This window comes from Orussus abietinus, unplaced genomic scaffold (genome assembly GCF_000612105.2).
Source record: "Orussus abietinus isolate OABI.00-Male unplaced genomic scaffold, Oabi_2.0 scaffold103, whole genome shotgun sequence".
NCBI classification, from domain to species: Eukaryota; Metazoa; Arthropoda; class Insecta; order Hymenoptera; family Orussidae; genus Orussus; species Orussus abietinus.
In genome coordinates, this window is record NW_019394339.1 from 280139 (window position 1) to 296453 (window position 16315).

The 16315-nt window shown below is 37.6% G+C and overlaps 1 protein-coding gene across 1 annotated transcript; it reads left to right on the plus strand.

The window, feature by feature from the left end:
* The first annotated feature begins 496 nt into the window (after positions 1-496).
* On the plus strand, positions 497-16315 carry LOC105700078 (cullin-3). The gene is made up of 14 exons (XM_012425655.2): positions 497-1077; positions 4524-4907; positions 7041-7244; positions 7339-7518; positions 8723-9097; positions 9230-9400; positions 9524-9631; positions 10188-10365; positions 11004-11242; positions 11351-11520; positions 12715-12853; positions 12929-13056; positions 13303-13374; positions 14609-16315. The coding sequence occupies exons 1-13, from the start codon at positions 1018-1020 to the stop codon at positions 13325-13327; spliced, it is 2361 nt and encodes a 786-aa protein (XP_012281078.1). The 5' UTR covers positions 497-1017; the 3' UTR covers positions 13328-13374; positions 14609-16315.

Below are 16315 nucleotides of genomic sequence, written 5' to 3' on the forward strand. Positions count from 1 at the left end.
ATATAAACAAGTTGAACTTCGGTTTAAACCAGTTAATCTTCGGTTTAAACTAATTCATCTTCAGTTTAAACTAATTCATCTTCGGTTTAAACAAGTTAATCTTCAGTTTAAACTATTTAAACCTTGTTTTAAATCTGCTGTAAACTTATTAAACTAGAGATAATTGGAATTTAAGTGGTTTATAATAAGTTTAAACTGCGAATAAATCAGTTAAACTTCAGTTATCTAGACTTGTTGAACCGGGCCGTAAACTCCGATTAACTCGAATAGGGGAATCAGATCTGAGGTTTGTTCCGTAATACCGTGAGCTCCTCATTTTTCACATTTTCGCTCAATTTGCTTTACGTAATAGACCCCGTGATAGCACGTCTTTGATAAACGCATGGACCAAGTAACGGTGTAAACCATGCCCGTATAATCGTCCGTTGCAAAGCAGACCTCCTCCTCCCACGTCCTTGCGGTCGCGCGCGCGAGAGCCCTCCCGCACGCCGCTCTGGCACTCGCACGTTCCGTGGCGAGAAGTGTTTTCCACGACCCGAGCCGTGTTCTCGGGATTGCCCGGGATTGCCCTCGAGTGTGTCCGCGAGTCGTCGCCAGCCGTGATCGAGGCCCGGAGGAAAGCGCGAGGATCGTGGTCTCGTCTCCCCGGAGGCGATGCTCGGCGTCGATCTCGTGGCCGTTAGTCGAGGCCGCCCCGAGTCCGATCGGCCGTAGCGCCGCTGCCCGCAGCCTGTAGCGGCCGAGGGCGTCGCGAGTCTCCCGGTGGGTCTAGGTCGCGCGCGGCCTCCGCGGTCGTCCCCAAGTCGTTCCTGCGCTCGCCAGTCCACGCCAGTCCACGCCAGTCTTCAACGGTCGGCCGCCCGCGCGCACCCCGCGCCTCTCTCGACCCCCTCGCCCGATGAATGCGCCTCTCGGCCCTCGAGGCCGCCCGCCGCTTCGCCAGTCGCACCGATGCTGACGCCCAGAGAGTGACTCCTTCGAACGAGCCGCCCCGACCGGACCGCCGGCGCCGAGACCATGATGAAGAGTAGCACCCTTCCCAAGAAGGAGAGCAAAATGCGAATACGCGCGTTCCCGGTACGACCCCTCTCCCCCTCGAGATTTTTACCGAGACCGCTTCCCAGGAAGCGAGCCGAGGAGAAGGCACCAGGAACTTCGCTTCCTTCGCGGTTCTTGGTACCTTAGGTCGCTTCCGTGGTTTATGCTTCAAGGGCACTTCCCTTTGTTATGGCTCGATGGATGGTAAACAATGACGGATGTCATTTTTAATCCCACTAGAGTGGATGGTTACGATTCGTGCTGTAAATAACTGGAAGGAATTCTTAATTTTCTGGGTGGTTCCACTTTGTTATGACCACATGGGTCTTAAAAAATGACCGATGTAATTTGTAATACCACTCAAGTCGATGGTTACGATTCGTTCTGTAAATAGCTGGGAGGAATTTTTAGTTTTGTTCAGGGTTCCACTTTGTTTTGCCCACGTGAGTCTTAAACAATGACCAATGTAATTTTTAGTACCACCTGGTTGGATGATCGTGGTTTGGGTTGTACAATGCCATTAGGAATAGTCGTGGGTTTTGTTGCCGATTCGATTGTGTTATGGCACAATGAATTGTTGACGACGACCATTGTCATTTTTGTATTAATATACCTGGAATGCATAGTTGCAATTTATGCTGTAAAATGTTTATTGAGGGTTTTACTTCGTCGTGATCAATGATGGATCTTGGTCAATAACCAATGTAACTTTTAGTACTCCTGGAGTGGATGATTTAAATTTGTGCTTTAAATAGCTGTTAGGAACGATTGTAGGTTTCGTTGGGGGTATGCCGTGAAATGTGTATTTTCTGTTTGGACTTTCTCTTGGCTTTTTTTTTTTTTTTCCCCAAGGGGGTGAATTGGACTGTAACAAAAATATATTTCACGTACTTGAAAAAAAAGAGGTACCGTGGATTGCTTCAATGATTTACGCTCGATGGGCACTTGTTTTTGTTATGTTGTAATGAATTGTAAACAATGGCTCCTCATTTTTAGTACCCCTGGAGTGAATGATTGCAATTTGTGCTATAAATAGCTGTTTGGAATAATTGCAGGTTTTGCTTGCAGGCATGACGTGGAATGCGTTTTCTGTTTCGACTCTTTCTCTTATTTGGCAGGATCTCTTTTTCTTCACATTTCTTTTTTAAAGGGGGTGGATTGGACTAACACAAAGATATTCCATGTACTTGGGAAAAGAACGTTTAAGTGAAACTTCCTTCGTCATTGTTTCTTACGTTGAATCGAATATTTGGTAAAGCAGTCTTTGTTTTCTACCGTGATGAATCATGGATGACGATCAAGTTCATTTCTGCTTTTATATTTACAAAGGATATTTATACCTTCATTTATAAAATACCGAGTATGTTTTAAGAACCAATAACGCATGAATTCATATTACCACTTACAACGTTTAAATATGACATTTTTTTTTTTTAACATGGCACATTTATCTTTTCTGAGGTTCATTCTGGACAATTTGGACTAGATGAGTGAAATTCTCACGCGAGGAATTGAAAATAACTGAAAATGCATTTTTCTTACATCAATTTCTATGTATATTTATCTGAAATTGTTTCGTCTTTATCGCCTATATAGATTTATGGAATCATTTCCTCCTGTTATCGCATTTTTAAAAGTAACTTGCTGTCTCATGCTCAATAGGTGTTATCTTTATTCTTGCTGAAATCAGGTGATTCAGTTTTATTTTCACTGTATACATTATTTGGTAGTAGTATCAGAACGTAATCAAATCTTTACTTTAATCGTAAAACTGTACCTAGTTCTTAAGGTGATACGAAAGGGTCATTCTATATACATGAAACGTCAAAATATTTATAAAACTTTTCTCCAATTTGAATGCATCGAATCGATGGAAACTTCGGCATGCTAAGGAAGAACGTGGTGCTCATGAAATGTCATTTTTGATGAAAAGTTTGTTTATTTAACTCAGACTAGAACCAAGAATACATTTTTTTTTAGAAGCAAAATTTTATAAGCACTACGATCTTTAATCACGTGCTGAAGTTTGAAATTATTTGTTGCATCCGATTTGGAGAAAAAGTTTGTAAATATTTTTATGTGTTATATATATAAAATTACCCTTTTATATCACCTTAATATATTGGACAGGAAATGTTTACTTTGAATGATATATGAGGTCAAATCTCGTATGATTTAATGAGTTTTTAAAGAGCGATAGCAGTTATGTATATCTTTGAGCAGGAAATACATATGTAGAATGATTCTTATAATTGAATACTGGATACTTAATCTAACTAATGATTTTAAATAATTATGAATCAAAATTGGACCTGTTTAAATTTCCTTTGTCGTTTGTTCATTAATGTGTAAAAATAAGATTACGTTGGCAAGCATCGTAAGCATGTAATTATCATAGAAGAGATACTTCATATCTATGAAAATTAAAACAATGACTTAACTTAATTATTGTGAAAATAATATAGATGTATAACGGAAGATTAGTATTACGATGAATTTTTTCTTCCAACTCAATGCTGCTGCAAAACGTATCGGAATAATTTTTGTCGAAATAAGAAACTTTGAATTAAATGATATTTTAACTTGTGCATTATTTACGTTTTCCGTAAAATACAATTTTTATTTTATATTGTAGAATTAATTATTTGTAGAAAGAAGTTATATACATAAATGCATGATATATATGGCTAAATTGTGAAGCTATATGCCATGTTTCGAGAATGAATTTATGATATTTTCAGTAAATCACTGACAGTTTAATTATATACTTTTTTCAATTAATTTTATAATATATCCTGTCTAATTTACCAATAAGTATATTTGAATCGGTTGATCTAATCAAATTTGATAGGAACTGAAAATTCATTTGAACAAGAGACAGTCTGACTTCACCTCGTTCTTTTTCTTTCGGCAAAATAAACCTCTCGAGCTTCCTTCAAAATTCTTAAGTCTAAAATCAGACGAGACATTTATAACTGTCAAGATTTCCGATCATATCAATTGTTGCAAAAGCTAAGCAAGATTTGTCTTGTTGGTAATCGCAGCTAAAATTGATTCTGTTAAGCTACATATAAGTTCTTTTATGGGTCGTGAAGGTGTGTCGAGAGTACTATGAACATCGTCATTGGTAAATATTTTTCAATGTAAACAGGGATTCATCGATAAGGAAATGATCATTGGTATGGTTATTTTTATCTGAAATTATTAGCGAAGCAGAACTTGTTGATTAAAATATTTCTTTCATTAATTAATTTCCGATGTTGCTTCACATAATTTGTTTGTATGCGTTCCATGACAGGTTTGTCAGTAATGAGTACACGGTTTTATCTGGTGACATAAATTATTGCCGAATAACAGTTTTATCTTTAACACGTCTGGATTTACCATTGCATCGATTTTAATCCATGCAATCTGTATTATTAATTATAGATTGCTTTAATCGTTTGGAAGACAAATTTTGGTATTAAGATTATTTCTAATTTCAGACAACTATGGACGAGAAGTATGTGGAGAATATTTGGGCTTTGTTGAAAAATGCCATTCAAGAGATCCAAAAGAAAAACAACTCGGGCCTCAGCTTCGAGGAGCTTTATCGAAATGCTTATACAATGGTGTTACACAAGTACGGTGAACGTCTCTACACCGGGTTGAAGGAAGTTGTAACGCAACATCTGGAGAATAAAGTTCGCGAAGATGTGCTGCGGTCGCTGCATAACAATTTCCTTCAAACGCTAAACAAGGCATGGAACGATCACCAGACGTCAATGGTCATGATCAGAGATATCTTGATGTATATGGATCGAGTCTATGTACAGCAGAACGATGTCGACAATGTTTATAATCTTGGTCTTATCATATTTAGAGATCAGGTGAAACCATTTACATATCTATATATGTATTTATTTCATTTTGAATATTAACAGGGTATCTGAATTATATCAATATATATTATTAAAAGGATTCGAAAATTGATTTTATTATAGGTTATCGGCAATATCAGTTTGTCATTCACTTTTGAGGTTAAAACACAACATTTGTTTTAAAGTTTAAAGGAGCGCATCTAAAGTAGGGAAATAATTTGCAGTTTAAATAATTAATCGTTTTGTACTGATGTAAGCCGTTACAATTATTATGTGAAATCAATATTCTTTTCCCTTATTTATTTCATTCCGAATATTAACAGGTTATCTCAATTATATCAATGTGCAATATTAAAACGACTCAAAAACTGATTTTATTATAGTTTATCGGCAAAATCAGTTTGTTATTCAGTTTTGAGGTTAAAGCACGGAATTTGTTTTAAGATTGAAATGAGCACATCTATAGCGGAATCATTTACAGTGAAAATAAATAATTGTTTTGTACCGATGTAAACTGTTATAATTATTACATAAAATCAGATTTCTTTTTCCTGATCATGTAATAATTTTCTGTTGAGTCATTCTCTCGATTGGGATATTGTTTCATGGATCGAAGCTACAGTTTCTTGCGTTAACCTTAATAAAATAGGAACGGATATTTATTCTTATAGATTTTTATCAATATCTGTTTCTCTTTGGTAAAAAATGATCCAGTTATCCGGGCAAGTCAACTCGTCATTAAAGTATACATTTGCGTTCCAATATTTTCGTCAGAGATTAATTTTTAATCATTTTAAGGTAATATGAAAGGGTCATTCTACAAATATAAAACATGAAAATATTTATAAAACTTTACCCCAAACGGTGCACCGAATCATTTGGAATTCTAACACGTAATTATGGAGGCCCATAATTCATTTTTGAAAAATTAATTTTCACGAACATCACGTTCTTTCATAGGGCCTTTGTAATCACGTGTTAATGTTTAAAATGATTCGGTGTATCCAGTTTGGGGAAAATTCGATATACATAAGACGTGAAAATATTTCTAAAACTTTTTTACAAACTAAATGAACCGATTCGTTGGAAACATTAGCACATGATTATGAAGGCTCTAAAGAAGAATGTAGCGCTTCAGAAATTTCATTTGTAATAACAAATTTTTTTATTTATCAGACTAGAACCAAGAATACACATTTTTTTTGGAAAACAGAAATTTCATGAGCACCATGTTCTTCCTTAGGGCTGTCATAATCACTCGATGAAGTTTAAAATGATTCCACCCTGTTTGGAGGAAAGTTTTATAAATACTTTGACGTTTTATATATATAGAATGACCCTTTCATATCAGCTTATGGTGATATGAAAGAGTGAATCTATGTATATCTTAGAGGTCAAATCGTTGGTGAAAGCATTCTCTGGATTGGGTGTACCGATTCGTTTCAAATTTTACCACGTGAATATGGAGGCGCTAAAGTAGGTTCTGGAGCTCATGAGATTTCATTTTTCATACAAAATTTACTTATGGATCAGAACCATCATGGCGTGGTCCGTGTACGTTTTTGATATTTTACGCTTTTTGGAGGCTTAGAATCGAAAGAGAAGAGTTTCAGAACCTACCTCGAACAATTTATAATACCGTAAAAATGAAATATTCCAGAGTCAGATGGGAAAATATAGAAAATACTTTCACTAACGATTGCAAGAGAATGCTGGCTTGTCTCGGGGCTATCACGTCTTTCTAGAGCAAAAATTTAGTTGCAGTTAAACGTCACAGATGGCGACGTTGATCCTAGACTGTCGTTAGAATAATGAATTTACGAGATTTCGACGGTTTTACGTCGATTTTTATATCATTACTTTACCGAAATGACATATGGAACGTTTCAGTTCGTATAATTATCAACGTAGACTGTAAAAGACTTCAATATAAATATAAATGTCGGTAACGGTACGCGCCAGCTTATGTTACCACTTGAGTATTCAAAATGGCGTTACCACCGAAAAGGGTTTAGATGAATTTTATTTTATCGACCTCGATTAAACTTCTCAGCGCCTTTCATATCATCTTAACGCTTCTAGTTTCGTTGTTGTGATTTATATTCATAGATTTAATATTGATTTGTTGATTTGAATGTACAGGTGGTCAGATATGGATGCGTAAGGGATCATTTGCGAGAAACGTTACTCGGCATGGTGGCAAGAGAGAGGAGAGGCGAAGTTGTAGACCGTATTGCGATTAAAAATGCGTGCCAGATGCTGATGCTGTTGGGTATCAACAGTCGGCAAGTGTACGAAGAAGACTTCGAGAGGCCATTTTTACAGCAAAGTGCGGAATTCTATAGAGTGAGTCAGTCGATAGTTCTTGTTTAAATCCGTTTCCCGTTTGCTACCTTTACGGCAAATTAATAATGTACCTTGCCGTTGTCTATCTTTCTAGATGGAATCTCAAAAGTTTTTAGCTGAGAATAGCGCCTCGGTGTACATAAAAAAGGTGGAGGCTAGGATTAGCGAAGAGTCGGAGAGAGCGAAGCACTATTTGGACGAATCTACAGAGCCACGAATAGTCGAAGTTGTCGAGGAAGAGCTTATCAAAATACATATGAAGACTATAGTGGAGGTATATGACCTTTTAATTATTAAACCAAAGTCTTACTTCTTTTCCACCCTTGGTACATTCATCTATTGTCTTAACGTGAAGTGAAACTCCTCTTGAGTCAGTTGATTCGAATGCCACTTTTTTTTTTTTTAAGAGTATTGGACCAAATAGTCTGAAACTGATACATGCATCTTGAACACTTAAGAATTATCCTGACACTTTCAAAATTTGGATTCTCAAAGAAAAATGTTTGGCTTAGCCCAGACCAGAACCAAAATGGCGTCGAGCTTTCATATTTCGATCGATATCCAATTATTGAAGGCTCTGATATAAGAAACAAAAGCGTCAGGACAATTGTACAACGATTTAGGACACTCTGGTAATTGGGAAACTCTCATTTGAACGGGATAAAGGCAAAAAAGTGTGTTGTGAGCTGCTATGCTAAGATGATGGTAATATGAGGTCTCGGAATGAAAGTTTAGTTGACCTTAAAATCACAGATGGCGCAGGGTGGCACTCTGCGGTCACTTAGGGCATCAAAAACCACGATTCTTGGGGATTTCTGGAGTTTTACTTCGATTTCTTTATAATTATTATACAGAAAAGACATTTGGAGGATGCTATTTAGTACAATACCCAATTTAATTCGACCGCAGCTGTCGATATAAATACGAATGTCGGTAACATAGGTATTGGAAGAATATTTTTTACCGACGTCCATAAAATTTCTCGACGTGTTTCACTTCACCTCAATGAATCCTTATTTAACTTAATCAAACTTAGGGGGATGTGAAAGTGGCATCTGAAGAGTCAATCGTCCATCAAGAAACTCGGTAGAGCTTCGAGCCAAATACATTTGAGCGAGAAACTCGTATTAAACTTTTCTACAAACTGGGTGCAACGAATCGTTTCAAACGTTACAGCGTGAACGAGGAGGCTATAAGGAAGGTCCCAACACTCATGAAAATTCATTAAAAAAAAAAAATGTGAAAATGCGTATAAACAAATTTAAAATAGATTAAAATTTCGTGAGTGTCAGGACCTTCCTTATACCCTCCACATTTATATTGTTAAGTTTGAGTCGATGCGGTGCACCCAGTTTGGAGGAAAGTTTCATGAACGAGAACTCTTTGAGTACACTTTCACATCACCTTGACAAAGTGCCCCGTGGAACGGGACAAGGGTAAATATTGAATTAATGGGTGTTTTTTAATCGTATTTGTAGATGGAAAACAGCGGCGTGGTACATATGCTGAAGAACATGAAGACAGAAGATCTCGGATGCATGTACAAGTTATTTTCTAGAGTGAACGATGGGTTACGTACTGTTGGTGATTGCGTCTCTCAGTTTTTAAGAGAACAGGGCCGGGCGATAGTTCAACAAGAACACGAGTCCGCTACGAATGCGATTCACTTTGTGCAAAACTTGTTGAACTTGAAGGACCGCTTTGATCATTTCCTCAAGTGTTCCTTCAACAATGACAAACTCTTCAAGCAGATGATAGCGTCGGACTTTGAGCACTTTCTTAATCTGAACGCAAAGAGCCCGGAGTACCTGTCGTTGTTCGTCGACGATAAACTCAAGAAGGGCACTAAAGGGGTAAATTGCATCTGAAATGAGCTTCATGTATAAGATTTAATCCGATACAAAGTAAAACTGAATGACCACTGTTTTATATATTATTCATCTAATAATGCACGGTGTATGCATAATTAAAATTTTTTAATGCAGATGTCGGAGCCAGAGGTGGAAGGGATTCTGGATAAGACGATGGTGCTTTTTAGATTCCTTCAGGAGAAAGATGTCTTTGAACGGTACTACAAGCAACATTTAGCGAAAAGGCTTCTTTTGAACAAATCCATGTCCGACGATAGCGAGAAAAATATGATATCCAAGTTGAAGGTGCGTTTTATTTTCTATCTTGGACTTCTAGAAATGGGAGAAGCAGTTTTATCTCTTGTACTTAGCTTAGAAAATACATATGTCTAATGTAATATTTTTTATATTCTTGTGATTATATTTTAGACCGAGTGCGGGTGTCAGTTTACGTCAAAACTCGAGGGCATGTTCAAAGACATGACTGTCAGCAATACCATTATGGAGGAATTTAAGGAGCATGTTCTAACCTCTGGGGTGAGTATTATAAATTATGTTAATAATATTGATAAAAGTTCGTGTAGTGCTTACGGACTATTGATGTGAAACTTCTTACTGACCCTTTCATATCATCTTACGATGTGAACCTTTCATATCATCTTAAGATGTGAACTTTTCATATCATCTTAAGATGTGAACTTTTCATATCATCTTAAGATGTGAACCTTTCATATCGTCTTAAGATGTGAACCTTTCATATCGTCTTAAGATGTGAACCTTTCATATCGTCTTAAGATGTGAACCTTTCATATCATCTTAAGATGTGAACCTTTCATATCATCTTAAGATGTGAACCTTTCATATCATCTTACGATGTGAACCTTTCATATCATCTTAACATGTGAATCTTTCATATCATCTAGGTATCACCTATCGAGTCAGTATATAGATTAGCGCGCATGGCCTTGGGAATAATTAAAATTATTCTACCATGTGGCCAAAGATATCTCGTTTAAAAATTATGCTCAACTAAACTGTCTTATTTCTGTTTTGACATTTTCTTGATATATCATATTACTTCATATTCTTCCAGACAAATCTGTTCGGGGTGGATTTAAGCGTAAGAGTGTTAACGACTGGATTCTGGCCGACACAATCTGCGACTCCTAAATGCACCATACCTGCTGCACCCCGAAATGCTTTTGAGGCCTTCCGACGATTTTACCTTGCCAAACACAGCGGTCGACAGTTAACGCTGCAGTCGCAATTAGGTTGGTTGAATCAAAAAGAGCTGCTTGGTGTCCTTAAGGTGAAGTGAAACCTCCTCAAATCAGTCGACTCGAATAAAACACTGTTTTTTTAAAGTTATTGGATTATGGCACATATAATACGAAATGTAATTTCACATTTATGGTATGCAATGTAATTTCACATTTATGGTACGCAATGTAATTTCACATTTATGGCAAAAAATGAAATTTCACATTTATGGTACAAAATGAAATTTCACCTTTATGGTACGAAATGTAATTTCACATTTTTGGTACAAAATGAAATTTCACCTTTATGGTACGAAATGTGATTTCACATTTATGGTACGCAATGTAATTTTACATTTATGGTACAAAATAAAATTTCACCTTTATGGTACGAAATGTGATTTCACATTTATGGTACGCAATGTAATTTCACATTTATGGTACGAAATGTGATTTCACATTTATGGTACACTATGTAATTTCACATTTATGGTACAAAATGAAATTTCACATTTATGGTACGCAATGTAATTTCACACTTATGGGACGAAATGTAGTTCAATTCGTACATTTTTCATCTTCGGACGGGCACTGTAACTATTTTATTGACTTTTTTACCGGTTGTTTTAATTGCCGTATTTTTTTAACAGGCAATGCGGATCTGAATGCCATATTCCACGGGCCACGAAGAGAGGAAGTCAGCACCGGAGGTTTCGATACGCCCTCTTCTTCGAGTTCCATAGGAAACGGAAGTGGAAGTGGAAGTAACAGTTTGCTCAGCCAACGTAGTAGCGGTAGCGAAAATATCAGGAAACACATTATCCAGGTTTCGACTTATCAGATGTGCGTCCTGCTACTTTTCAACAATAGAGAAAGGCTTACGTACGAGGTTTGTTCGATAGATATAATTGTTTTCTCGTTTTCTTTCGACATCCGAGGCTCCTGAAAGGCCTCTGCGACGTATGTTTTAATTGTTCTTGTCTATAATCCGCTCCAGGAGATTCAGAATGAAACAGATATACCGGAAAGGGATTTAGTAAGAGCACTGCAGTCCTTGGCGATGGGCAAAGCCACCCAGCGGATCCTTCTGAAGCATCCGCGCACGAAAGAGATAGAGCCTAGCCATTACTTCTCCGTAAATGACAACTTTACCAGCAAACTGCATAGGTACAACTTTCTATTCTATTATACTTTTATTTTATTTATTTGCCTTCTACCTATATTGTTCTCTACTCTGTCATGTTTGTATTTTATCTATATCTTTCTCTCTGCGTTCTATTACACTAGGGTTCTTCAAATTGCAACACCAAGAATGGAAAGTAAATATTAATGGTGGTTATAGATTTAAAGTGATACGAAAGAGTCAGCTCATTTGTTATATATTTATTATTTATTATATATTTGAGAGGCCAAATCGTTGGTGAAACTATTCTCCGAATTGGGTATACCGATTCGTTTCAAATTTTACCACGTGGATATAGAGGCGCTAAAGTAGGTCCTGAAACTCATGAAATTTCACTTTTCATACAAAATTGACTTATGGATTAGAACCAACATGGCGTGGTCCGTGTATGTTTTCGATATTTTACGCTTTTTGGAGGCTTAGAATCGAAAAAGAAGAGTTTCAGAACCTACCTCGAACAATTTATAATACCGTAGAAATGTAATATTCCAGAGTCAGATGTGAAAACTGGAAAATACTTTCATTAACGATTGCAAGAGAATGCTGGCTTGTCTCAGGGTTAACACGCGTTTTTAGAGAAAAAATTTAGTTGCAGTTAAACGTCACAGATGGCGACGTTTGTCCTAAACAGTCGTTAGAATAATGAACTCACCAGATTTCGATCATTTTACATCGATCTTTTTATCATTACTTTACTGAAATGGCATGGAACGCTTCAGTTCGTATAATTCTCAAAGTAGACTGTAAAAGACTTAAACATAAATATAAATGTCGGTAACGTGACGCGCCAGCTTATGTTACTACTTGAGCATCCAAAATGGCGTTACCACCAAAAAGGATATAGATAAATTTTATTTTATCATCGTCGATTAAATTTCACAGTGCCTTTCATATCACGTTAATTGATATACCTGATGAAGATGAAATTAGGACACGGTTTAAATTTTATTTCATGCTGAAAATACGTGAAAGTTATATCATTCGTTATTGTGACGAAGTAGATCTTTCTTTTTTTACAAAATCTTGTGTATTTATCTCAACTATTTGTAGGTGTTACAATTTTAATGACATCAGGTTATGTCATGTCATGTTATGTTGGATTTTATTTTTACGTCGATCATGAAAATGCTTCAAATAGGATGAGAACTGTTAAACATAAAAATTGAAAATGTCTTCAGGGTAAAGATCCAAACAGTAGCAGCTAAAGGAGAGTCGGAGCCAGAAAGGAGAGAAACTCGAAATAAAGTCGATGAGGACCGCAAACACGAAATCGAAGCTGCCATAGTGCGCATCATGAAGGCTCGTAAACGCATGCCTGTATGTATTAACTTTTCTTTCCTCTGACATTGTTGCGAACGAATGTTCATTACAATTATGAAATGTTAATATTAGCACAACATCCTTGTGACGGAAGTAACGGAACAGCTACGAATTCGATTCCTACCTTCGCCGGTCATCATCAAGAAGCGAATTGAGGGTCTAATCGAACGCGAATACCTGGCTCGCACACCAGAAGACAGGTAAATTAGAGTGATTACATCCACTTAAGATGAAGTGAAATCCCCTACAAATCAGTCGATCTGAGTACAACACTTTTTTTATTAATTATTNGAACTTGACAACGTCGATAAAGAAGATTTTTCTAAATGCCTACGTTGCCGACGTTCGTTTTTATATTGACAGCTATATCGAATTATATTGGGTATGACACTTGGGAATTTTATTCATTAGTTTTATTAATTAATATTTTACGTTTGTGCTTGCAGGAAGGTCTACACGTACGTCGCCTGAACTCGATGCCTGATGACCTCGGATATGTACAAACGTCTAAGTGATCGGTAATGCTGCACAGAGTATTAAAACATATTTAGCTGCATTCCGAGGATGATAAACAAAGCGACACGACATTAGTCCTTTTTGATTTTGCAATATCGTCGCTGTTAATTATTTGAAACTCTCCTTGGGAGGTAAATTGTTTTTCTGGGGACTAAGGCCCTTGCTCGTATCTCACTTTTAGTAGCGCTTGTAAACGACTTTTATGGATCTTTTGGATTTTATGGATTTAGTTAAAGATGATCGGACCGCTGCTAAAAGACGTCATACTCCTTATATGGCGCCGTAGGTCCTAAACAGTCGTTAGAATAATGAATTCACCAGATTTCGATAGTTTTACATAGATCTCTTCATCGTTACTTAACCGAAATGACATATGGAACGCTTCATTCCGTACAATTCACAACGTAAAGAGTAAAAGACTTAAACTTGAGTATTCAAAATGACGTTACCTCCAAAAAGAGTATAGATGACGTCGATCAAATTTCTCGGTGCCTTCATATCTTAAGGTGAAGTGAAACATTCTTCAAATCAGTCGATTCGAATACAACACTTTTTTTTAAGGATATTAGACCAAACTGCCCGAAACTGACACATCACATCTGGTCAACTAAGAATTGTCCTGACACATTCAAAATTAAAATTTTTTAACAACATTTTTTACCTCAGCCCAGACCAGAACCAAAATGACGTCGAGCTCTCATATTTCGATCAATATACAATTATCGAAGGCTTTGATATGAGAATCGAAAGGGTCAGGACAATTTTACGACAATTTAGAATACTCTGGTAATCGATAAACTCGCATTTGAACGGGATAAAGGCAAAAAAAGTGTTGTATGCGCTCTATGCTAAAGCAATGGTAATACGAGGTCTCGGAGTGAAACTTTAATTGACCTGGAAATCACAGATGGCGCAGGGTGTCCCTCTGCAGTGAATTAGGGCCCCAGAAAGCATGAATCCAGAGGATTTCTGGAGTTTTACTTCAATTCTTTTATAATTATTGTACGAAAACGACACGTGGAGTGTGCCATTTTGTACAATACTCAATATAATTCGACTCAGCTGTCGATATAAAAACGAACGTCGGCAACGTAGGCATTTAAAAAAATCTTCTTTATCGACGTCGATCAAGCTCCTCGACGTGTTTCACTTCACCTTAAGTCGGGCCCGATCGTTATCGGGGATGACGGTACCCAGGAGAGTGTCGCTTTTAACGAATGATCTCTTTTCCCGCAGGGAGAGACGTTACATTCCCAGGATGTACACGCCGTGTCTCCGGGCACATTCCTGCAAGCGTGACCTTAAGCGAGCCCGAGTCGAGTCATCGTCCAAACAGCGAATCGCAGTTTCGGCCACTAAGCGGATCGCCACGCAAGTTCTGCTCTCTTTTTCTCTCACCTTTCTCCCTCTCTCTCCACACCTGTCCGGCCTCTGTCAGCGATGAGATACGATACCTGTAAGTGGCGACGGGAGCCGAAATCCAAGCCAGACTCCCGGATGAGAGTTGGGACGATGGCGAGAGACGAGGCGAATCCGGGGCGAGTCGAGGCGGTTTATATATATATATAGATATATATTATGTCGCGAAACTTAGGCTACGTAGGCTCGAGAACCGTTCACCCTCTCGAAAAGGAAACTCCGTTCTTTAATAAACCGATTTTTGCCCAATTCCCGACTGTTTCTTCCCGACGGCGCCTGTCGTGCCGGGCGCCATCTTGCGGCGCCCCCGGCAACTATTCGACCACGTCTCGTTGTTAAGGCTAGCGACTCGGTGGAACGAATGGGAGAATGGAAACGAATGAGGAAGGATCCTGCGGATCTAAAGGGGGCTTCGTGGCACAGCGTGATAACAGTTGAGGAATTAAGCAAAAATATCTGCTCGTTCGGAATGTTATTGCGGTTTATGCTGGTCAAGATTTGACGCCTCGTTTTGAAATAAACTTCTTTTTCCTTTATGTTCCTTCGTGGATGCTGTTTTAAAGAGTAGACTTTGTTCTTCATCATCTGTAGACATCGCCTGTGCAGGATGGGAGGGCATTGATGTCTCCCAGTGTGCGTACGACACTTTCATATCACCTTAACAACACAGAAATTAATGTTTAAAACGCAATTATTGATATCAATATGTGGAGCGAAGTTTGCGCTTTAAAATTGTATACAACATGGACAGAAAGGAGAGGCAAGTTTACTCGAAAACGAAGCGTCAGGCCTTAAATATGAGAAACTGCAATAACTTTTTGGGCAAGTTCATAATCATGACGTCAACGCTAATCGAAGAAATGTTTTCCTACTATCATGACGGAAGAGAAAAGAATGCAGAGATTTTCTATCCACTCTGGCTGCTTTAGAGCCCATTCCTTCGGTTTTTATCGGCTTCAACTTCTTATTTTATTTTCATTTTTTTTTCTTTTTTAACGGGATTATCTCTAGAGTTTTATTGCCTCCGATTAGTTTTACCGCAACATAGAAATCGGCTCTATCGTTCATTTAGCATCGTGTCCCACATTCGTGAACATTATCCTTCTTTTGGTTCCAGAACTGATCGGCTTTTTTCCAGTTAATTTATTAAGTGAAAGTTAACGATTATTCTCTAAGGTTTAGGCAATCCTGTACGTCAGTTGACAAACGATAAAAGGGATTATTATACCCGTGAAATCTTGTCTGCCGCAAAATGTAGTATTTGCATGGCAACCTGCAAATAACTATACCATAGACACAATCTCCGTTACATTCGAATTTATGTTATCGATCGATGTTCTGTTTATTTCTGCGAGTAATTTTATTGCTATCAATTAATTAAATATAATTCCAAAGTGAATCTGACTTCCAGGTGTTATGTTTTTCTGTCGGAGAACGAAGAACCTTTCTTTTCATATTTAACTGTACTCGCTGGTGTTATTAAAAAACCTAAGTACCCTCTAGAGATCATTAATCCAAGGATTA